General features: G+C 46.5%; 1 protein-coding gene across 3 annotated transcripts in view; it reads left to right on the top strand.

Annotated features, from left to right (window-relative positions):
* The first annotated feature begins 439 nt into the window (after positions 1–439).
* MSN (moesin) overlaps positions 440–24,167 on the top strand; it is a 67,789-nt gene continuing 44,061 nt past the window's right edge. The window contains exon 1 of one of the 3 annotated variants that reach the window (XM_081221686.1): positions 440–587. In XM_081221686.1, the coding sequence (XP_081077812.1) occupies positions 576–587 (12 nt within the window). In that variant the 5' untranslated portion in view covers positions 440–575. Of the gene's footprint in view, positions 588–5,664; positions 5,685–9,666; positions 9,737–24,167 lie in introns of those variants that run through there. The other 2 variants (XM_081221687.1, XM_081221685.1) reach the window with 2 other exon arrangements.

The raw sequence follows: 24,167 nt of genomic DNA, 5'->3' as shown, positions 1-24,167 counted from the left end.
TCAGAGCCGTCTTGAGTAGGAACGGGAGAGTTTTCACAGGTAGTGAGCTCCCCATTAGTGGAAAGTTGCAGTCAGGGCTGTAAGCCTCTTTCCAGGGTGCGGCCTAGGGCCCAGCCCGACTTGGGGGTGGGGCCGAATGGCCCGGATGCTGAGGGCCAGAGGCCGTGAAGGGGGTGGGAGAGGGGCAGGCAGGCCCAGATGAGGGGTGGGAGCCCCCACTGGGGCGCCCAGGCCCAGCCTGGCCGCCCCCGAGTAGCTGGTGTGGCCAGGCAGGGCAGGGCTGGGCTGGGCGGGGCGAGGCCGGCGGCCGGCTAGAAGGCGGGCGCGAGGGCGGGGAGCGGTGCGGAAGCCGGGCCACATAAAGGAGCGGGCGGTGCGACGGGGGCGGCTCTTTCCTGGGTGGGGTTTGTGAAGTCGTGGCCCGTTAGCAGGAAGCGGAGCAGTCGCCCCGACGCTGGCGAGAGACCTAGTCCGAACCCCCAGTCCCCGGAGTCCGAGCCTTGTGTACTGCGTTCTCAGCGCCGTCCGACAGCTCCCAGCCAAACTTCACCAACTCCGCCGCCTTTTCCGCCACCATGCCCAAGACGGTGAGTGCCGGGGATGGGCGCTTCCGACCCCGGGGGCTCTTGCGGACCCTCATAGCCCCTCGCCGATGGCCGGGGGCTTGGGCAGCCGCGCGTCCGCTCGCGATGCCGCGCCTTCCGCCGAGACCAGGCGTGGGGAGGGGCGGCAGTGGAGTCCGGGTCTGGCGCGCCCTCGCGGGTAAAGGGGTCCAGGGATAGAAGTGTGGGCCGGGCGGGCCGGTTTCTTTCGCAGATTCTAGTTCCGTGTGTTTGGATTGCCACAGTAGGGAAGGCTTCCTTGGGGGCCCAAGGTCTCCTTTTACCCCTGACGGGCCCTGGGCGCAGGGGAGAGGACTCTGGTTCGGAGGAGGACACTTACCCCAGTCCAGGAATTGGCGCTTTTATGGGGCGAGAATGCCACTGACCAGGAGGGGCCATGGGAACCAAGAAGCAAGGAGGAGGGTGGGAGCTGCTCAGGGCGGATCCCGTACCCCCACTCACCTTTCCCACAGCCTCCCCAGGCGGCTTCAGCTGTTTCCCACTAGGAGGGGAGGAGAGAGTTGTGGACAGACTCATCAAGGCCGCTTGCTCTTAACCGGGAGCGCTAACACTTCACTAGGCACCAGTCTGAAGGGAGGCAAGAAGACTTTGCGGGCGGGGCGGGCTGGACGCGCGCGGTTGGGGGGCGGGTCGGGGAGAAGAAGACTGGTGTCTTCCTCCTCTCCACTCGCCAAATCCCTGCCTTTCCCATTACTTACTGGCTCTCTATTTCCTCCTATCCACTCCCGTACTATTCTGTGAGGTGTGGACTCTCCTGTGGGGCCACACCTTTCTAGGGTGGTGGTAGCTTCTAAGGATCTGGTCTCCACCCTACTGGCTGTTTTGAGAAGAGAAGAAGCCTCCTGGGAGTGGGGCCTAGGGGGGGCCGGATGCCCAGGAGGGAGGGGGGAGGGGTGTGCCTGAATAATGAGCCCTGCTTGCTTTTGTGCAAGTCATGCCAAATGGCTGCTGAGGCTCTTCCCTTGCTCAGGAAAGCTGGGTGACCACCCTGGCTTGAGTCCCTTAGGCCAGGCAACTTGTTGCACTGGCTTAGGCTATGCAGTTATCCCAGATTCCTCTCCCTAGGACTGCCTGAGCCTTGTAGAGCTGAGATGGTGACTAGTAGCCTTGAGAAGGACTGAGGGTCCCTGAAAGAGAGGAGTGGGGGGCCCAGTTCTTTTGGTGTGTGCTGAGCTTTAGTTGCCACGTTGCTGTGTTCCAGCCTTACTGCAAAGTCATTGTTGCCTTTCCAGAACCTGTCCTTCAAAAACACCAAGTTTTCAACAAGTGTGTACTTCTACCATCTCTTTCTTTTCAGTTGCTAATGGTTTTATGACATGGGGCTTTTCCACCCCCCACCCCACCCCACATACACACAAAGTGAGACAGAATGGTTTTGAAAAGGGTGGGAGGACAGTCTCTGCTATCACAGAGGATTATAAAAATCCTTCCAGGAGCCTCTCTGGTTTTATCTCTCTGTGGTTTACTCTTTGACTCCTCTTCAGATGTGGCTTTGCCTAAATAGGTGGGTGGATCTCTGGGAATAGACTGTGCCCCACAACCGCTTTTCTTTAGTGACATGTCTCATGTTCAATCCTGAGATATCTCTCATTTATGTGCAACTTAGTGGGCCTGGACATTATTTCAAAGTTATCTAAACCATCCTATCTCAGTCAAAGGTGACAAAGAAGACAACATGGTGATCTTTTTCCTGCTGTGGAGAGATTGGAGTATGAGCTGTTTGAGGTCAGGCCTAGGGTACTGAAAGTACCTGAATACTGAAAGTAGTTTTATCCAGATTGACTGAAACTTGAATCATGTTGGAAGGAGAGGACTGAATTTTGATAGACTGGCAGATTTGGAGAATTTCCTATGCTGTTTGGCTCGAGGAATTGTGGTGCCCCAAGGACAATGGTGCTTCAAGGACAAAGGACGACCCTGCCTGAAAAAGTTTCAGCGTTACACCCCCTACCCGACTCTTAATCGCCCTCCCCACCATGTTGCGATGGTTACGAAATTCCTGAGCCCACCTGGGCGACGCCCACCTGGGCAATGGGACCTGTCCCAAGTAAGGAATGGTCAACTTTTAGGAGAAAAAACTATATCATGCCTGTTAAGACCATAGAATCTTAACCTGAAAGGGATCTCAGACACTATCTAGTATCTCTCTCTCTCTCTCTCAACTAATGAGGATATTTAGGCCTAACAGGAAAGAACTTACCACCTAAGGGCACATGGTGACAGAACCAAGATCGGGGTCCGTGCTTTTTTCTTTTTTTTTTTTCTTTTTGCGGTACACGGACCTCTCACTGTTGTGGCCTCTCCCATTGTGGAGCACAGGCTCCGGACGCGCAGGCTCAGCGGCCATGGCTCACGGGCCCAGCCGCTCCACGGCATGTGGGACCTTCCCGGACCGGGGCACGAACCCGTGTCCCCTGTATCGGCAGGCGGACTCTCAACCACTGCGCCACCAGGGAAGCCCGGGGTCCGTGCTTTTTGATGCTCATCCCATTGACCCTCTATTCTCGCTCTGTGAAGGATTTTTGAAGTTGAGCCCCCTCTCTTGCTCAAAGCAAATTGCCCCCTATTCTCAGGACTTTCTGGTCCTCAGATAAAAGGAAGTGGATGATTTGGGCAAAGTAACCAAGGTTGGCATTTGTGTGGTCTCCTGGTGAGAGTTCGAGGTATCACAAAGTGCCTCGTTACTTTTCTCATTCCTTATCCCAATGCTGAGGCATCCAGGGGCACACTAGTTCACTGCATACCAGCTAGTAACTTTAATGAAGAGAAAAAATTCCTTATTCTCTATTCCTTCTTCACTAGTGTGCTTTAGGCTATTTCTGGAGTATGACAGATAGGGAAGGTAGTGGAAAAATCAAATCCATTCATTCATGTGAATGATGTCTACAGACTGTCTAGGGTTAGTTTCACTTTTACAGCCAATTTTCTCCCTTAGTCACCCAGCTACCTTTAAATCTGTTAAAACATGCCCCTCTACACGCCCGTCCCCCCAACCAATTCTTGGTTTCTGTGCTTCGTCTTGCCAGTTTCCTGAGTCTGCTTTAGTAGCCAGAATGAAGAAGTTTATTAACTACTGTCTATACTTTGTGGTGATGATAAGACAGTTGTAAAAAAAAAAAAAGGGTTTTTTTCCCTCCCTACCCTCTTTAACTTTTTTAGATCACAAAGTCTTTGGGATTCTTGGATTCCCTAAAAAGTGATTGTTTTGAATTTTCAAGGTGTTCTTGAATTTTTGGTTTACTAGAGTCGAAAAGGCTCTTCACAGTTGTCAAGTCCAATTGTTCTCATTGTATAGATGGCGAAACTGAGACCCACAGATAGGAGGGACTGACCTAGAATGATGCAGCAAGTCAGTAGTGAAGCTAGGATTTGAATCTGGGACTTAGTTAGAGGATCAGTCTTGGTAAAACCTCTTCAGTTTGCTGAGTTTTTAGCTCTAGCTCAACAGGTCAGGGGAAAGGTGATCAAATGGTCATTGATGGGACCATCCATGTGAGCAGATGTAAGGAGTCCAGCTCCTTGAAGTATTTGAAGGCTTCTGGGTCTGCATTCAGCTAAACTTTAACAGGGGCTGTGTGGACTGCTTATTCTCTCTGCCATTCCTAGCATTACTTGAGGCACTCGAGTGGCACTAAAGTGGTACTTGCTGAATAGGAGGCAGAATATCAGTCTCTTAACCCTTCCCTGCCTGTAGACTTCAGGGGTGGACAAAGGATCAGGAATGGAGGTTATGTGAGAGAGACTGACTCTTTGGATCCTGCATTTGTCCACTTCGTCGGTTCTCCAGTTCACTTGGCCCTCTGTGAAAGTTTAGATGATAGAGCAGGAACCATCTTGGGGATTTCCTTTAGGCTTCTTCTTGAATAGCTCTCTGGTCCGAGAGGGGCTAGTGTGGCAAGAGAGCCTTTATGGGACCCTCAAAGGTGCCAACTAATCTATATTCTATCATGTTAGGCTTGGAGAAGGGAAGGTTGCTGTATGAGTGGGTGACAGAGATGGTATTGATCACAAGTCTGCTAACTCTTCATTATTATCTAGCTGCCTGTAATAATAGCTTGTTTTAAGGGTGTTCTTTTTTATTTTAAACTTTTTAAAAAATTTTATTTAGTTTTGGCTGCGTTGGGTCTTCGTTGCTGCATGCAGGCTTTCTCTAGTTGTGGCGAGCAGGGGCTATTCTTCGTTGCCGTGTGCAGGCTTCTCATTGTGGGGTCTTCTCTTGTTGCAGAACACGGGCTCTAGGCTCACGGGCTTTAGTAGTTGTGGTGCGTGGGCCCAGTAGTTGTGGCCCATGGACTTAGTTGCTCCGCGGCATGTGGGATCTTCCCGGACCAGGGATGGAACCCGTGTCCCCAGCATTGGCAGGTGGACTACCAAGCACTGTGCCACCAGGCAAGCCCTTGAGGGTGTTCTTCTTTTCTCTTTTTTCCTTCTCTCAGGAGATTGCTTTACTGAATGGTGGAGCTGGAAGGGACATTTAGAGGTCATCTGGTATATTTCCCTGACTCCAATTCCAATTCTGTCTAGAGGGATGAGATGAGTTGACAGCTACATTTATTCTGAAATCTTTTCTAACAGTGTTACTTGGCAACAGGATATCTAGGTCCCTTTGTATCTTCCTGGGAATCCCCGTCACTGGAATTTCAAAACTCAAGGTCCCCAGAAGGGAGAATATCTGGCTACCAACACTACTAGGATTGGGTCTTTTTCATGGCTAGAGTTGCTGAAAATTGGCATCATTACAGGTTGGGAACAGTCTGTTTCTGATCTTTCAAAGATAGAACTGAGTTTATCATGTATATCTTTCCTAACTCATGATATTTTCTCCCTGCTACCTCACTCTACTCTTCTTCCCCAAAAGAAAAAACAGTACAAAGGTGATCTCTTTTGGGGCAGTCTGTTGGTCAAGTGAAGGAGGTGGTCTTGTTATGATTGACTGGTTTTGCTGTTCATCCCTCCTCCTATTTAATGCTTGATAGAGCTGAAAAACTTTTCAATTCCAGGTTCTGATTTGTGGTGCAGGCGCAGTCACTTGGAGGGTTAGCTCAGGACTCCATTGATTTGGTAGGTGGGTGTCGGGAAATGGCAGGTAACACTGACCTGATAATTTTTCTTCTTCTCTTTCCATGTAAGAAGAACATCTTCCCTGTCCTCAGTAAAGTGATCCAAATGAAGTGGGCCTTTAGGCAAGGTCTTTCTTCAGGCCCTCAGTCTCTCCAGCTTGTCATGAGAGAACTGTACTAGTAATAGATACATTCTAGGGACCCTTCCAGTACCGATGTTCTTGAAAGCCTTGATGGTACAGCCTCAAGCCTCCCATTGGTACATCTATTCCTTCAGACATCCTTTCCTTAACATTTGAGTGCCTTCTTTGTACCAGGCACTGTGCTAGGCTATGCTGAGAATACAAAGTTTAACAGCACTTGCTAAAATATATCTTCTTGTCCCCCTACACGTCTGGAGTGCTGTTTCTTCCTGGGTACTGGGTTCAGAATAGAGAGTTTCTAGCTTGGGAATTGGTTTGTCTCATTAGTAGCTCTGACACGAACCCTGGCATGAGTGTTCTTGGCTGTTTCCTCTTGAGGCTACGGACTATGGCCTATGTCTATGGGCTATGTCTGAGGAACAAGAAAGAAACCAACTGAGACTATATTGTGAAGGCTGTGGGTTGACTGAAGAGCCTCAGACAAGCACTCAGAAAACCTTATGGGTTTCCCCCCATTTCTTCTCCTTGCCTGTCACTGAGAGGCCAAGAAGCTACTGAGTTATATTTCAAGTTTACTTTTAACCTGTTGAGTGTGGTAGTTAGATATACTGGTAGACAGTGAGGACCTGGTGGGCATAAACCGACCTCCTAAGGTATCTATCACCAATGAGCTGAAGGCTGGCTGTTGTGGGGTGCAGCATTTCAAATGCATCTGTATTTACGATGACCAAGAGCTTCCTTAGCCTTAAGCTTCCCTTTTAGCTGATTCTTCTAAGTGGTCTGGGTTTCTCACAGGAGTGTTTTGAATCACAGAGCAAAGGAGCTGGCCTTAAACTTTGTAGTTTAAGTTTAGTTTATATTTTAGATGGGGTTACCAAAGCCCAAGAAACAGAAGTGATTTGAATGAACTGGTAATAAGGCTATGACTAAAATCCAACTTGCCTGGTCCCAGATTAGGGGAGGAATTTTGAATGTCTGCCTTTCAAATGGCACTTGATGCAGTGTGCTCAGTGTTTTCTCCCTTTGTGCTGTGGGTGACTTGACCATAGTGTTAAAATGGTCCTGGGAAGAGCAGTGGTTCTGAGTATGTAGAGCTCATCTCAAAGGTTACTTTGTATGGAGATAATTGAGATGGTTCAGGCTCTGACCTTGCTTTTGGGATTCTTTGTAGCACTTCCCAGGAAGGTAAGTGTTTTGCTTTGGCTGTAAAGTGTGGTGAAAAGTAGATATGTGCACTGAAGGGAGGTAAGGAGAGGAGACTAGCTATGTTTTCCTGCTTGAGGCTAGACTTCACAGTTTTAAGAATCTTTATTTAAAAAATATATATATATATATATTTATTTATTTATTTATTGGCTGCGTCGGCTCTTAGTTGCGGCATGCGGGATCTTTTGTTGCGGCATGCGGGATCTTTTGTTGCGGCATGCGGGATCTTTTGTTGCAGCGCATGAGCTCCTCGTTGCAGAGTGTGGGCTTCTCTCTAGTTTTGGCACACGGACTCCAGAGCGCTCGGGCTCAGTAGTTGTGGTGTGGGGGCTTAGTTGCCCTGCAACATGTGGCATCTTAATTCCCCGACCAGGGATCAAACACACATTCCCTGCATTGGAAGGCGGATTCGTAACCACTGGACCACCAGGGAAGCCCCAGTAAGAGTCTTTATTGAGAAGAGTTATTTCTTTTCCATATTCATACCTGGAAAGGTTAGCCAGCTTGTTCAGGATCACATGAAGTTGGTAACAGTTTTTTTTTTATGATAGCTATGATTATCCTTACCAAGTAATTAATTAATTAATTAATTTATGGCTGTGTTGGGTCTTTATTGCTGCATGCGGGCTTTCTCTAGTTGCGGCGAGCGGGGACTACTCTTCATTGCGGTGCACGGGCTTCTCATTGCCGTGGCTTCTCTTGTTGTGGAGCACGGGCTCTAGGCACGTGGGCTTCGTTAGTTGTGGCACACGTGCTCAGTAGTTGTGGCTCGTGGGCTCTAGAGCGCAGGCTCAGTAGTTGTGGTGCACGGGCTTAGTTGCTCCATGGCATGTGGGATCTTCCAGGACCAGGGCTCGAAGCCGTGTGCCCTGCATTGGCAGGTGGATTCTTAACCACTGCGCCACAAGGGAAGTCCCTTGGTAACAGTTTTGAAAGGAGAACTTGGCTTTGCTGATTCCCAAGTTAGTGGTCTCTCACTGGACTTGCCTGACTTGGAAGGATGACTCTTTCACCCATGGGACACAGACGTCCAGAGAATTGGCTCTGTGGTGATTACATTAACAATATGGCCACAGTGGAGTTCCCCTAAATAGCTTCTGCTGTAGGAAGTTTCAGTCAGTGGGTGACTCACTTCTTCTGGGGCCTCAAAATGACTTTTTTCTCTTCCTGCCTGCCCCTCACCCAAGTTCCCCACTTTCTCTTTGCCATTTAAAATTTTGAGCTCTGACCTCTTTGTGTTCTGACTCAGTGCTCCAGCTTGTCTTGTTCCTTGAGTTAGGTGAATATTATGGTACTTTCTTCCACTTTGGCGACAGTATTTTCTGCTTTGAAACCATTTGAATACAGACTGGAGTGTCCTGGCCTCAACCCTCACTACTCACCTTTAGGTTTTGTAGGCCAAGGCTGATGAAGGTAGCTAGCCAAAGAAAGGACTTTTTAGGCCTTTATAGAAAGGGAACATAGAGTACTGGTGAAAAGCACAAACTCTAGAGCCAGACTGCTTGGATTCAAATACTAGCTCTGTGATCAGCTAGTTTTGTAGCCTTGGGCAAGTTACTTAACTTATGTGCTTCATTTTCCTCAACTGTAAAGTGAAGATAATGGTAGTAGTATCTCATAGGGTTGTTGTAAGGATTAAACAGGGCAGTTCCTATAAAGTGCTTAGAACTGTGCCTAGCATCTATCTAATCAGTGCTATGCAAAAGTTAGTTATTATTATTTATGGAACTACTATATGCCCAACCCTGTGCTAGGTAGGATGGTAAGAATGAAGGCAGGCAGCTGCATTCTCACTGTTATTTGAGTGGTTACTAGGTACTATTTACTATAAGGGATACAAATAAATGAATGGAGGATACAATTGCTGCCTTCATAGATCTCCTGTTTAACTGGAGATTTAGGGCTAACTCACTTAAAAACGGTTTGACAAAAGTGTGTACATGATATTTCCTATAGATTTTGAGAAGAAGGGAGTTTATTGGGACATGAACAGGGCCTTAGAGGATGTGTACACTTGGGGGCAGTGGCTTTTATGGGTGGGACAGTGATGTAGTTTTGGTATGTGGGTGTAAACCAAGTGGCCCTAGGCCAGTGTTCTCTTGAAAATGAGTTTGTCTGAAATGAAGGAAGGCTTGATGTGCTGATTGTTTGAAGGGATTGTGGATTGTACAAGCCACAGAGTACATGTCAGCATAGACCAAGTTTCTTTTTATAGGGTCAGTTGGAGCCAACAGTCCTGTCTCAACTGGCAAACCCCTTCTGAAGGGATCTGTTGGGGGAGACTCTACCTTGGGTTTTCCAGAATCTGGTGAATTAACTAAAACAAATTTTGTTGTCTTTGTTGCCCAAGTTGGTATGTGAGCAGCTCCTTCCTTCATGTTTCCATGTGAGCTAAACCAAGGAATAGGGCTTAGTGATTACTCTCTTTAGGTCAGCAGCCTAAAACCAGCTTTTAGTTCTCTCTCAGTGGCTTTGCTATGAGATGGGTATTTGAGAAAGGATGGACATGAGGGGAGGATTTCTTCGTGTGTGATTGTGATAGGTTGAAGAGTGTGGCATTTTCTGGCCAGGACCCAGCTGGAGCATCTGGGCCTTAAACTTGAAGAAAGAACTTTTGGGTAACTTTCAAAGCACAGCTCTTTGGCTGTGCCTGATGACAGAACCAGATTTGGTGCTCCTTTCAGTGGGCTCGTTGTGGCATAAGGTAAGTGTTGAGTTAGCTCCTAGGCCACTGGTATGGTGACCTACCACTGTGTTTGCTTAGTAGTAATGCTTTGCCAGGTAGCTCCTGTGATAGGTGACTTCAAAGGTTGAAGTTTCTTCCTGCCCCTGGTGACCCTTCTGTGTGGGAATTTGGTAGATATTTTGTGTGGCCAGGGTATCAATCCGGGTCTAATGAGAGAAAAGTTGAGATGTGGGCATTTGGTCATATGTAACAAAGTATAATCCTGAGAAATCCTTTCCTGGATATTTATTTGGCAGATAAGAGGGGGAATAAGGCATACCTATCAGGCTTGGTCAGCATTTCCTTCCCTATCTTTAGTCCTGGCCTCCCTTAAATACCTGGGAAAGGTCAAGGCTCGTTTTTCTCCACTGAAGTATATTTGGTTCCTGATCTTACTGTCTTGGTCTAATCTGCCCCTCGCCCCTCCCACACCCCTGTCCTTTTTCAGAAATCTCAGCCTGAAGGTTAGATGAAGTATACCAAGAGTATATCTGTATACCTGTTGTATACCTGTTGTAATCTTTAACTGGGGTTGACTAATCTGTGGTATGCAGTTGGAGGGTGGGGGTCAAGGTAATAGCCAATTTGGTTGTCTTTAGTTAAGGTGTACAAATCTTTGCTATCTTCAGGGGTTTTAAGTGAGCGAAACCTCTCTCCAATTATCCTTGCAGATATTCCTGGGAGATTGACTAACCCATAGAAGTTCCCTTGTTGAGAGCAAAAGTCACTTAACATTTTATGTTTGAATTTTTCTTTTCTCTAACTTGAAAATATCAACAATATCAGAAATATATAACTGGAGTAGAGCCCTTTTCCTCAGGTTCCTTACTCTTCTTGGCACCTGGGCCTTGGCCGATCTAGCGTATGCTTGGTGAGGACATCTGCCACTTTGCTTCAGGGTTATACTATACCTCTCTGCTGGTACTTGGAGAGGTGCTCCAGCAGGACCTGAAGAGGGCCTGGGGAAAATTTAGCCTTAGTTGCCTTTCTTTCTACCATAGCCTGGGCATTTTCCTAAGGTTGGGAGTTTGCCGCCTGGCCTTAGGCCAGTTGCCAGAGGAAACCAATGACTAAAGGCTTCCTCCCTGCGACGTCAGCTTCTGGAACCTTTCCTGATGATTCCTTACCAGTCAAGTATGCCTTATTTGGCTACATTTTCCCCCCTCAAATGCCTTTGCCACCTCAACTAGTGCCTTGTTCTTCTTTGGTACAGGGAACACCTTCCTCATGTTTATATAGTGCCATCTGCAAACTTTTATTTTCTCCTTTTTTAGGGCTTGTTTGGAGCAGGAGGTGAGGCTCTTTGTTGGGGCCAGGGTGGGGGCCAGTGAGAAAGGAGAGAGGAAGATGAGAGAGCTTTGGAATGACTGTGATTTCTCCACCCTGCTTTCTTATCTCTCATTGCCCTCCTTGCCCTGCCTGGTCACCTCCCTCTAGCTTCTTACTTAGATCTCTGATAGCCTAAGAGTAGTTTTGCTGGGCCTGGAAAGGCTCAGAGAGTGGGGGTGGGGTGGGGCGCAGTTGGGCTCTCAGCATCTGAAACTACTCCTTTGGAGTAAGTAAAGCCTTCCAGTTGCTGCGTTCTTTACGTGTGCCTTTCGTATGCCTAGGCTTCTCACTTGACTTTCCTGAGCTGGCTGCGTCCAGCATTCTTCTGCCTCTTATCTCCAGTCCTGAGCTGTCTAGCCCTAGCTTCGAAGAGCTCAGCTTTTGACACAGCTCAGCTTGGAGCACTTGTCTGGAATTTTTTTTTTAAATGCTTTTGAGTAGAAATGGTACAACAAAAAGAATAACAGACTGAATCAGGATATTTGGTTTATAGTCTTTGCCTGTGTGACCTTGGGCAGGTCACTTTTATGGGCCTTAGTTTTCATATCTGTAAAATGAGAACATTGGCTTTTTCTGACATTCTGATTATTTGTGCCTAGTCTTTTTTTTTTTTTTTTTTTTTTTTTTGCGGTATGCAGGCCTCTCACTGTTGTGGCCTCTCCCGTTGCGGGGCACAGGCTCCGGTTGTGCAGGCCCAGCGGCCATGGCTCACGGGCCCAGTCGCTCCACGGCATTTGGGATCCTCCTGGACCGGGGCACGAACCCGCGTCCCCTGCATTGGCAGGCGGACTCCCAACCACTGCGCCACCAGGGAAGCCCTGTGCCTAGTCTTTAAGAAGATAGTAAGAGGTTCTTGGAAAGAGTGTAACAGAACAGAGAACAGTGACTATTTGGAGAAGTTGCTCTTTCCTCTTTAGAATGGTATTGGGAGTGTCATTTCCCCCCCAGCTATCAATGTGTAAGTAGCCCTCTCTATTTCAGTGAGTTCTCCTTAGGCGTATTAGATCCACCTACCACAGAGCTTGCCATGAGTATCCTGGCTTGGAGAGACAACTGTTAACTGAGTGCCTTGGGGGTGGGGCTTTGGAGTTCAGCCTGCAGAGTACAGTTGCTGGCTATTTTGGGTCATTGGTGACTCCAGGAAGAATAGAAGACCCTTGAATTGGTCATTGTTCCAGTAGGAAAGGAGAAGACCAAGAAACAAACCAAAACTGAAATGCAAATGAGATTTGACTTCCTCTACTCCCTTCCCCCACAACATCCCTCTCCTTAGGGTTATGAAATTGCTTTTGGCTGAGTCTTAAATTGCTAAGCTCCCCTTCCCCTTCTTCTGTTGGAGTCACCGGTGCCTTTGTTGCCCCTGGATCGGGAGAGCTAGGTGATGTGGTCTTGGGTGGAGTGGAGGGGAGAAATTTCTAGTGAGGGAGATTGACATAGGCCTAGTGTTCAGCCTTCAACTTATCCTGCGTTTTGTGAATATGGCTTCCTGTGGTGATAGACCTGTAGATGAAAGGGGAGGGATTTCTGAATTTCCCATGAGGGAGTGATAGGCTGATGAGGCATAAGCTAGTTCCTGGAGATGGTGTGCCCTTGGCTGGATCTGTTTTCACCCTTCTTCTTCCTCCTCACTGACATTTTGTACAGTGCTTGCTTGTAAATCAAGAATCCCAGGCTGTATATCAGCCACCTAGCAGTTGGCCATGAACATGATCTTCACCTGCCCTGAGCCTCCTGGAGTGAGGGCAAGATAGAAGTCTTCTTGGCGTCTGTCTTCTCTCCTTTGGGAATAAGTTTCTAGGGCAGTTTAATCAGAGAAGACTTAGTTGGGTAAAGCTGGACAATGCTTTTGGGTGGAAGATTCTTCTCCAGCATTGAGCTGGAACGGCCTCTGGAGCATGCAGGAGCTTGCTGCTTGGAGTAGCCACCTTGCTGTTAGCCTTTCCTTCCTAGGGGCCTCACATGTGTTGTTAGGGATTCCAGTCACAGTTGGTAGATTAGAAATGCTGTTGGTGAGGGAGAGTAGGGAAACCGGTAGAGGAGAGAGAAGGGGAGAAGGAAAGAGGAGTCAAATAGAAGAAGAGGGGTTATCTTTATACTTCTCCTTTTTGTAAAACCCAACATGGCATATGACAGAGTTTAGCAAATAGAGGGAGACATGTTCCATAAGTCCACCATTTTAACATAGCAGTTATTGTTTATGTGTATTTCTCATCACATCTCATATATATACCTTAGTTTTCCATGGTATAATCGTATTGTACATAAAAAAATCTTACTTCTTTATCCCTATTTAACATATCACTAAAAACTTAGGTAAATGCTATTTAGTTTTTAAAAATGAACATTTTAATGCCTTTACAAAATTGCATCCAATGACTATGTCATAATTTACTAACCATTCCCCTTTTGCCGGTCATTTAGATTACTCCCAGCATTTGCCAGTATTTATAACACTGCGGTGAACGTGAACAAGAGAAAATCTAAACCTCTTAGCATGCTATATATGGAGAGCCCTTTGATACCTGGCTCCATCCTAGCTCTCTCTCCGGACTCAGGTCCCACTTGGCCCCACATGTACACTATGCTGTAGCTTTGTGGGATTAAGTTTCCCCAAGTAAGCCATACCTCTTATATCTTTCACCTTTAGCATGTGTTTTTTTCTTTCAACTTGAAATGTCAAGTGTCTCTTCCTCACCTCGCCCCACTCCATGACACCTCCACTGGATACTTTCTTTAATACTCCCAGGTAGTATTAGTTGTACTATCTTCCGTGTGCCCACTGTACCTTGTAAGAATTTCTGTTATGATACTTACCATGTGGTATTGAAGCCACCTGGGCTCCCATACTTTTTCCTTTAGTAAACTTGTGGATTTGAAAGTTTCAAACTCCTCCTGCCTCAAGAAGGGACTGTTGTTCAGGTGGAGATGGTTAGGGATGGGCAGGCCTTTGAAGAATGCATAGTCAGTGACAGACATGGAGAAGGGGAAGCAGCAGTAATGTATGCAAGGGATCCAACAGTTTTGGATGAGCACCTGGTAGGACATACTAGGTACTGATAATAGAGAAAATACACGTTGGAGAAGGGAAGATGCATTAGCACCTATAGGGTGGAGAGCCCTGAGAGAGAGTCTTGCTGGCCTTGACACACCAGAGTAGACTTCTCAAACCATTCCAGATCTCGATTTCCCATCTGTAAAATGGAAAGAGTAATAGCACCCTACTTCTTAGGGTTATGATGAAGATTCGGGCACTAATACACCTGGAAGTGCTCTGTGAGGTGTGGGGCACAGGGGAGGGAGGGTAGGTCCATGACACCCCATAATTTTTGTTCCAGTTGGCCTTTTAAAGTTCTGTTCTATGTGTGTTGCTCATCAAGCTTCTGAGCCCATAACGTCAGATTATAGAGTTTCCCCGAGCAAGCATTCCCATAGGTGCCCCACAACCTGATGCTTTTAGTGGGAGGTATGCAGGGAAGTCCCTATCTCCCCACTTACCTGGGCAACATGGCTCCAACTGGCCCCAGCACAGCCCTACTAAAAAATGGCCACAAGTGGCCGGGGAGGGAGGTACCACCTTCTCTTCAGCTCTTTAGCAACAAATGAGTGGTGCTAGAGTAGAGGGTTTCCTAACATCTCTTCAGCTGGAGGTGGAAGTATTTATAGAAGCTTCAGTGAAACTGGGCACCTTTCAGGCCTTCTGGCCTCAAACCAGCCATGTACTGTTAGAAGGACAGGACTCTGTGTCTGTCACCGACTATATGCTCTTCAAAGGCCTGCCCATCCCACCTGTCTTGGGCAAATAGCTCATGGGGAACATTCAAGGTTTTGGATAGAGATTCTCCTCCATCTAGTGTGACTTTTATTTTCTCCACATACTACCCATGGCTTCTTGCTGCTGTCGTGGCCATTTGAAAACCCCAAATCCACCTCAGAATTTTATGTTTTATAAAGGAAGCAAATTACCTGAATCTATGGAAGATCTGTTTGTCAACTATAAAACACAACAAGGGGAAGAGACTTGCTCAAGGTCATGTAGAGAGTCAGGGGCAGAAGCAAGTCTTTAAGCCAAGACTCTCAGGAGTGTGTTGTTTTCATTCTATCAGCTCAGCCCACTGAGAATGTAAGCTTCTTGAGAACAGGGACAGTTTCCCATTTTATCCCCAGTACCTAGCACAGCGCTTGGCATAGAGGAGGTGCTTGACAAATATTTGTTGAATAAATACATTAATAGCTACTATTGTCAAGTTGGAATTGTCTTGCACAGACTCCTTTGGTTAGGTCTACTAGAAAGCCAAACAACAATTTCAGGGACCCACTGGAAATTACCTAATGTGGACCCAGCTGGGCCCTGGCAGAGTGGAGCTAAGTAGTGCCAAGAAATGGGGAGGAGTTTTCCCTCTTGTGCACCTTGAAGAACCTGTTTACCTGTGTGTGAGTGACCAGCTTGTTCATAGCTAATTTCCATTCCCTTTTCCCATGTCTTCACACAATGCAGTAGTGTTCACACCAAGGGAGAATATTCAAATCAAAGTTTTTAGTGGATTTTAACAGGTAGCCGTGCAAGCATTTCTTTCTGCGTTTGTGAAGCAACCCAGAGTTTGGCCCTAGAGTACATATTTGAAGCATTACCCAGCTTTTAAATTTTTTTACTTTTTTGTATGTGTGCTGCTCATTGTGGCATGGCCAGCATTGCAGGACTGCATTGTGTAATCTAATCCTGAGAGGTTTGTACTCCCAAAGTTTAAGGATTGAGTTGGCTCCTCTGCTTAGAGATGGGTAGGGCCAGACACAGATCAGGAAGGACAGCAGGGAAATGCTGTAGATCATCATGTTGGGGGACCCAGCAGCCATGTTCTGCTGTTGCTGCTGTTGTCACCACCACTGCCACCACCATCACCCAGGCTGCCTTAGGTCCCAGACTGCATATCTTTGCAGATTTTAGCCTGTTTTAGTCAAGGTAGGCTAATTTGGGGAGCAATAGGAGGTATTCTTCCTCCCACACATTCCCTTGAGAGAGGGGTATGGCCAGCATTTGAGAGGTATAGGTTTAGGCTTACTAGATAGGGTTGGGTGGCCTAAAACAGCAAGAGCCTCTGAAGGTTATCTAGTCTTTAAAGGACTTTTTCCATCTGTTCTTATAGTGCTGAGCTAGACACCGTACGAAGAATAGAAACCGACATAGTCTGTGCTTTTTGGTAGGGAAGACTTAAATAAAACCAGACTTTATTTATTTTACAATTTTTGATTTGTGTTTTTTCATTGTGAGACTAATACGTATTTGCTGTGAGAAATAAAACAACACTGAAAAATACAAAATCCCCTGTTTTCTGCCCTGACTCTATTCTCCAGAGAGAACCAACATTTATGTGACCTAGTTAGTTATATGAACTTAGACTCCTTTTTAAATGCATTTATACACATATAACTTTAAATACACACATAATACAAATCCATACTGTTCTGCAACTTGTTTTTTTAAACTTACTATGTGGTGGCCATCTTTTCATATCAAATCAGATTTTAACATCTGTATGGGCTCATTAATAATCAAATGATCAAGTGGGTGGAACACTTAAAAGCACTTAAAAGCATTTCACAAATGAAAAGGGCTCATATTCTTCATTGAATGGAAAATAAAGAGAACATTGTAAGGGCTGCCTGCCTGAGAGAGAAGGCTTTCTGGAGGAGGGAGTTGTGGACCCTTCTGTTGGGATGAAGGATAGGGTGATGAAAGCTGTTCCCCTTTTCAAGCTCAGTAGGCCCCACTTTTAGAGATTGCTGTGATTTCACCCATGCCTAAGTGATCTGAGTGGAGTGATTGGTGGTAGGGTAAACCACTTTTCTGTGCTTAACGTGGCCCTCTCCCTCTTCTGTGGTTTTGCCAGTTTGGGGTAGTTGGATTCCAAACAGTACCTGACTGAGAACCCTGTTCCTCAGAAGACCTCTGGCTGCTATAGCTATCTGAGGTTGAGGAAAGAAGCTGTGTGTGTATGTGTGTTTTGTTGGTGTGCACATGCCTTTCCAGTCTTCCCCAGAGAAGAGCAGTGAAGCTGGATTAGAATCCCCTCACCCTGTACTTACCAGGGATCTTGTCCAAGTGGCAGAAAAGTGGAATTTTGCAGAGTGCTCAGCTATAGCTGAGACATCCAGTTGAAGAGCTGAGATAGATAGTGATTTTTGAAATGCAAATAAATACAGTTGACCCTTGAACAATAGGGAGGTCATAGGCTCCCCTCCACCACCGTGTTCTGCCAGTCGAAATTGCATATAATTTTACAGTTGGCCTTCCATATCCCTGGTTCTACATCCGCATATTCAACCAACCAACCACAGATTCAGCCAACTGCAGATTGTGTGGTACTGTGGTACGTTTTTATTGAAAAATACTCGCTTATAAGTGGACCAGCACAGTTGAAAGCCATGTTGTTCAAGGGTCAGCTGTACACAGTATATTAAAAAAAAAATCTAGCCCAGTGGCCACTCCTACTCTTAGAAGCTTTCTAGCTTGAGGGTACTGATCGAAGCCAGGCCAGGCAAGGAGAAGCAGGATTACCAGAAATGCAGGCTCTCTTCTGCTCACTCATGGCATGCCCCACCCTTCTCTTGTCTTCTTAGTTCCCAGACTTTCACAGTGGGTGGAGCAGAGCTTATGCTGGCCCAGCCTTTAATCCTAGAGCCTCTGCCACCAGAGGTTGACCTTGATTAGGCCAGGCCTACTACAGGCCACTGCAGGCATTATTCCTTCCCCTTTAGACAAACAGGAAGCTGCCTGCAAATTGGGTGATTGGAGCTTTCTGAATCCTTGTGGGGCAGGGAGAGCAAGGCTCTGAGGTCAGACTCTAAAAAGGGAAAGGGAATGACATTTTAAAGAATTTCTTGCGCTACTTGAGAAGGCTTGGATCCAAAGTATCTTCAGGAATTTACTGTAGGTCAGGCTTGTAGGAAGATATGGGTTTCAACACTTATTAGCTGTGTGACCTTTTGGAAGTCCCTTAACCTTAACCTCCCATTCTTCATCGGTAAAGTGGGGATGATAATCCTCAGTGTTGGTGGGAAACTTGGATAAGAATACATTAAAAAGCCCTCGAATGTTAGTTCTATAGAAAATCAAGCATATAGGATTCAGGTGCTCAGAGAAGCGTAAGTCATATTTTCACACCCTCTGTTGACAAAAGCAGTACAATGTGTTCAGTGGATGAAAGACTTTCACCTCACCATTAAGAATGGTTATGATCCTTAAAAGGGTAAGCCTCAGTTATCAGGAAAAGTTCACTTCTGTGGAACAGATCATTTATAGACCATTTGGGACGAATGATGCATTGAAATATAATCGGCTCTCAGCTATCCATAACAAAACGTTCTTCTCCTAGCTATGTGTGGACTGCCTGTCCTAAGCCATATGAGCCCAGGGAATGCAAACTCCCTTGGCTCTTCTGATAGTCCAAACAAGACATAGTTAGTTACATAAATATTTCCAAAAAAAACTCGAAGTAAAGTGGTTAGATTGCTACTGCTGAGTTATCCACAGGGTATTATTCTTACGTTGATGTGGATGACTGACCTTAACCAAAAGAATAATGGTGAACTTTGGCTTCTGGAGCAAGGAAAGTGATGGGCTTCTACTTCGCAGATCATTTATGCCCTCTGTGACCATCCCTCCAGCCTATGAACTCAGGTAGGTGTGACAAATTTATAAGACTGGGATTGGGAGAGAGGCAACCATTCAAAGGATGGAGCTAGGAAAGACCATGTGTGAGATTGCCCTATATGGACTGTTATTCCAGGGAGGATTGGAACAGTTCTCAACCCCGCCCCGCCCCCCCCCCCCGCTGGGATCTAGCCTTTGTCAGAAAGAGGCAAGACTGAAGAAATCTTGAAAGAACTACTAGAGACCTCTCTGGGCAAGTTCCGCTGGAACCTCTAGCTGTTGAGCAGCCCAGAAAAGGGAAGTTTTTGGTTAGGAATCTGGGAGGGAGTTATAAGTTTAGGGGGTAGCTGCCTGTTGTCCAAGTAGTTCCCTGTTTAAAATGGCCCTGTCAGATGTGAATTGAAGGAATCCCTTTATAGGTTGGCTGGCATTGCCCTGCAATTATTTTTCAGTGTTCCTAGCTGTACTCACCCCATGTCTGGACCAAAAAGAAAGTCCCCAACACAAATGCTGATAATCTTTACATTTGCGATATGCATTGTAGTTGTCAAAACCCTCTTTACCACTATTATTATTATGTCATTTGATATTCATTAACTCTCTCCAGTTGGCAGGTTAGGAATTATTAACCCCGCCTTTTCATATGGGGAAACTGAGGCTCAGAGAGGTTAAGTGACTGCAGAAATCACTCAGCTAATGAATAAGGAACACAAGAGTTCAGTGGCAAACATTAGACTTTAGTTTTAGACTTTGCATGGGGTAGGGGGTGTAGAAAGGGGAGATGAGTGTTGTTTCATAAAGGCCTGGACTTAAGCTCTAGTCATGATTAGGCCAGAGTTTTGAGACTAGAAAAGAAGTTTCAGCTTTAAACATCAGGTCCTTCCCCTGTTCTAATAGTTGCTCAACCTCCCTTTAGTCTCTCCTAAAATATCATGAGTGAAGAATAAAGTTTAGAGAGAATTGTAGTAGTTGGGATCTGTGTGTGGATGTCCACCTGTCATGTTTGTGTTCTGCCTGCTTGGGGCCTGGCCTGACACTTGTTTTGTAGCTGGCTTCGTATGTTACCCTTCTTGCTAATGTCAGACCACTGCCTTCAAGGCTGGTTGAGCTTTCCACCTGGTTGGGCCAATAACTTACTTGGCTTTACGTTGCTCTTGGACACATAGATGCTGCTTGTTAAGAAGTGAAAATTGTTTGGGGATTGCTTCTGCCTAGCTAATGTAGAGTCTTGTTTGGACCTTGGCGGGAGCATTAGTGGAAGGGGTACTGGGGAATTGTGGAAAGAGCACTCTTCTGGAGTTGAAGAGCTGGAGGTTAGTCTGAGCTCTGCTGCCAGCTTCCCAGGGCAATCTTGACCAGGCCCTTGCCCCTTTTGGGACCACAGTCTGTTCTATGAGGAGTTGGTTTGGCTAATCTCTGAGCACCATTCCTGCTCCTCAAGTCTGTGATTTATTCAGAGATGTTACATTCCCTCAACAATGGAGGCTGGTCTGCCCCACCTTGGGTAGGGGGATTGTGGCACACATCTCAGAAATGTTCTCATTCTGTGGGATACTGGGCCAAATGGCAACTCTACCAGCTCTGAGAGGTTGGGAGTGATCAGCTACACCTGGCCTTAGAGGAGAACCCTTCATAGAAAGGCCTTGGGAATGTTATGGAGCATAATTGGGTAGACGGTTGGGCAGGCAAGGGTGGCAAGAGTCAGACCTGGCCTGATCTAGGTAAGGAAGGAAGAGGTGCTCTGGAAAGGTAGTACTTGGGCAGCCCCCCAGAAACAGGCAATAGGATGACATCATGAGGTGTAGACAGTTTAGTGTAGTCTCTGGCCAGATGGTTCCTGGTCACAAGTAGTTGGAAAGCCCTCAGGAATGTGACACTGTCACTAAGCAATGTGTCACTAGAGCAGTCAAAGGCTGTGGAAGCCGGAGGAACAGCTCTCCCTTGTCACCATTCCCGTTGTGTAGAGTGTGAGGTCCTTAAAGTTGGGCCATGGAGACCAGATGTGGCAATGGAGAAACCCAGTTTCTAATGGCAGATAGGCCTGGTCTTTTAGAAGAAGGAAAAATCATAATGCTTGCTTAATGTCAAAGCATGTGAGGTTGAATTTACTAGTGCTGATGCATTTGAATCCTTTTCTTGTGGATTTGAAGCAAGGTTGGGAGAAGGGGGAAGTTTGAGCTCATGACCCTAGTGGCCCTAAGGGCTAGAATGAAGGTGGAGTTTAACTGTTAGGGCTGCCCTTATAGTAGGGTGTTGAGTTCTGCATGGGAACAGCCTTCTGATCCATTGGGGAAGTCCAGCTTGCCTATACAGTTAGTTGGTCTTGGCCAGCTTGTGGAAGCATGTTGGAGACTCTGATTCATGTTTTGGCTTAGGGCTTTGGGCATCAGTATTTTTTAAGAGCTCCCGTAGGATATTCTAATTTTGGGCCAGGGTTGATAACTACATCCCTAACTGAAGCCTCTCCATGTTACGTCTGAGAAAACTGAGCCTAAGAAATGGAGCCCATGTCCATGCCAACACAGCATGAATATAGCTAAGCTGAGTTGAGACTTTGTCTAGGGCTGTTTCCACTCCATTCATAGCTGGAAGTAAAGGTGGCCCAGACAGCTCAATTGGGCATCCTCTAAACTTGGTTATTGGGCCTGGATGAGATGGGAGTTATGCACCACTCCCCACCTCAAGTACTAGAGGAAGGGGTGAGGTTCACAGAAACTAACTGGACCCCAGGGAGGTAAGCAGCTCTCTTTAGAGCTCGAGTTCACTGGCTAGGCATGTGCATACCAGTGGTGGTGGGAGAGAAAGGATAGGACAGGATGGAAAGTGAGTAATGCTGTGGACACCAAGGCATTCAGTTAGTGGGAACATTACAGGGAGTTGGTGAGTAAGAGCCCAAGGACCTGGTGACTTCATTCCTCAGTTCCATATAGAAGTGCTGGGCTGGGACCCTGCCTTGTGTCCAAGGCAAGGTGCTTTGGAACTGAAGACTGCTGATTCTCCACTTCCTGCTTCAGCTGATTGGCCTTTACATCTGACCAGGTCCCAGCCCTTGCTGCTCCTGTACTTTCAGAGTACACCAAGCTCTCTCATAAGCCCTGGCACCATATCACAGTGTGGTCTTTTATTATTTCCCACTGTTTTGTATGTGGCACCCCAATTAGAGAATAAATTCCTTTTATGATTGGAAAGGAGGCTTTGCTCCCAGTCTTCCCAGGAGCACAAGAAGGTGCTTAGTTTGGAGAGCCAGGCAGTGCTAAGAGGGTATCTTGGTTTCTTTTCTCCTACCAGCCTCCAAAGGAAATTTTTATTTGAAGAGAAAGGTGACTGGGAGCTTCAGGGTGGATATAGCACACACTGCATTCTTTGGGATCCAATAATTACATCTTTTCACTACTAGATGGGGAACCCTTTGAAGTAGGGGCTTGTCATAATCTCTGTATTCTCAGTGCCCAGCACCCTGCCCCACACTTTGCAGGTGCTCAATAGCTGCTGAATTGATTTGAAGGCATCTCTTCTCCTGTTCCCTCCCTTGAGTCAGGCTAGATTGCCTAGAAGCCTTCTGTCTCCTGGGGGAAGAATCTGGAAGCTAGGGAGGAGGAAAGGGCTGCATCTGAGCATTAGCTGTTGGTGTATCCCTTGTATCCAGAAGCCCACAGTTCTTAGCAGTAGTTGACTTTTAGAATACACATACTTTCACACATATGTTTTTGTTTTTATTTTTTTTCTACAGGAGGGGTAAGTATGAGGAGCCAGGGCATGAAGTGGGAGGTTAGAAGGTGGGCACTCCTGAATGGTTGTTTCTTTTCACCACTTCCTTGTGAGATAAGTGCTAACTGGACCCTGAAGATCCTAGACCTCGTCCAGAGGAGAAAGGCTTGTGTGCAGTGTTGGCCACTAATGGAGGTCTTTAGCCTTGGAGCTTTGTGGTTGGCATTAGTTTAATTCTTAGCTGTCCCTCCCGATGAGTTTGGCCGCTCCAACTTGATTTTCTTTTATTTTCCAAATGTTTTCTAAGGGGATAGGGAGGGAAACAAGCCACATATGTCCCTTTGTTTCTTTAGCCCTTAATAGGCCAGCTAGGAAGGTCCCCTTCTTCTTTCTTCTTCATGCATGCCTCTTGCTCTTCAAGGCCAGGGGTTTGAGCCAGAGGCCTAGGGGCCCGGCAATCCTTGATTCAGCCTTTGGTCTGGGGCCTGCTATTGAGGGGGGTCAGCTTGGCCCAGGTCCTTTCTGGTATCTGAATGAGCCTTTGGGGAATAGATGGTTAGTGGTCTAAGCTTATTACCCTTTTTTCCCCCCACTGCCTTTACTTAGGAAGGGAATAGACTACTGTGTATGATGGTCTGGTCCAGTTTTCTTTGGTTAACTTTCAGATAAGACTCTTGCTGCCCATCTTCTGTGGAAAGTAGAATGTGAAGAGTGCTATTGGTCCAGGTTTGAGACCTTGCAGATAGTGAATGGAGTTACTAGCCTAGTCTAGCAATTAGCAAACTTGCCCGTGAGGCCTGATTTTGTATGTAATGTAAGAATAGGTTTCATATTTTAAAAGCATTGGTAAAAAGAAAAAAAAGAGGAATATGCAACAGAGACCATATGTGGCCCATAGAAACAGTTTGCCAACCCCTGGTAATCTATGCTTTACACTACCAAGTTATTATATACCAATTTCTATTTTTTTTAAGATTCCAAAATCCTTTATTTATTTATTTATTTATTTATTTATTTATTTATTTATTTATTTGGCTGTGTTGGGTCTTAGTTTATGCATGTGGGATCTTTCATTGTAGCATGCGGGCTCTTCGTTGCGGCACGCGGGCTTCTCTAGTTGTGGCACATGGGCTCTTGAGCGCGCAGGCTTAGTTGCCCTGCGGCATGTGGGATCTTAGTTCCCTGACCAGGGATCAAACCCACGTCCCCTACATTGGAAGGTGGATTCTTAACCACTGGACCACCAGGAAAGTCCCTATTATATACCAATTTCTTACAAACTCATGGTTCCTCTTTCCTGAGCCAGGCACATGGTAGGCCTTTGACTCCTGATTTATGATTGGGATGTGTGTAGCTAGTCCCTTCTGTGTTGGTTACTAACTAACCAAACCACTTTGTCTCCTTCTGGTGTGTACTTGGTGTCATAGTCACTGGGGGTTAGAATTAGAATTGTATCCTTGGAGGGGAAAGAACCCGATAGATGATGCTCTCCTCCAGCTCACTGTTCCTGTGTAAGACTTAGCTTTTCATCTCAGATGGCCCCAAATCTGATAAGTAAGCAGCTACTGTTGATGGTAATTAGGGAGATTTGAAAACAAAATCACAGAAGTCCAAAGCTGTGTTCAACAGGGGATTCTGGAGCAGGGGCTGACTCTTCCTGCTCCTCCCCGCACACTTCATCCCTGGCTTTGATGAGCCTCCTAAAATCAATCCTGGCTTTTTGAG

The sequence above is a fragment of the Mesoplodon bidens genome, assembly GCF_964165515.1.
Source record: "Mesoplodon bidens genome assembly, chromosome: X".
NCBI classification, from domain to species: Eukaryota; Metazoa; Chordata; class Mammalia; order Artiodactyla; family Ziphiidae; genus Mesoplodon; species Mesoplodon bidens.
This window is presented reverse-complemented; position numbering and strand designations above follow the sequence as displayed.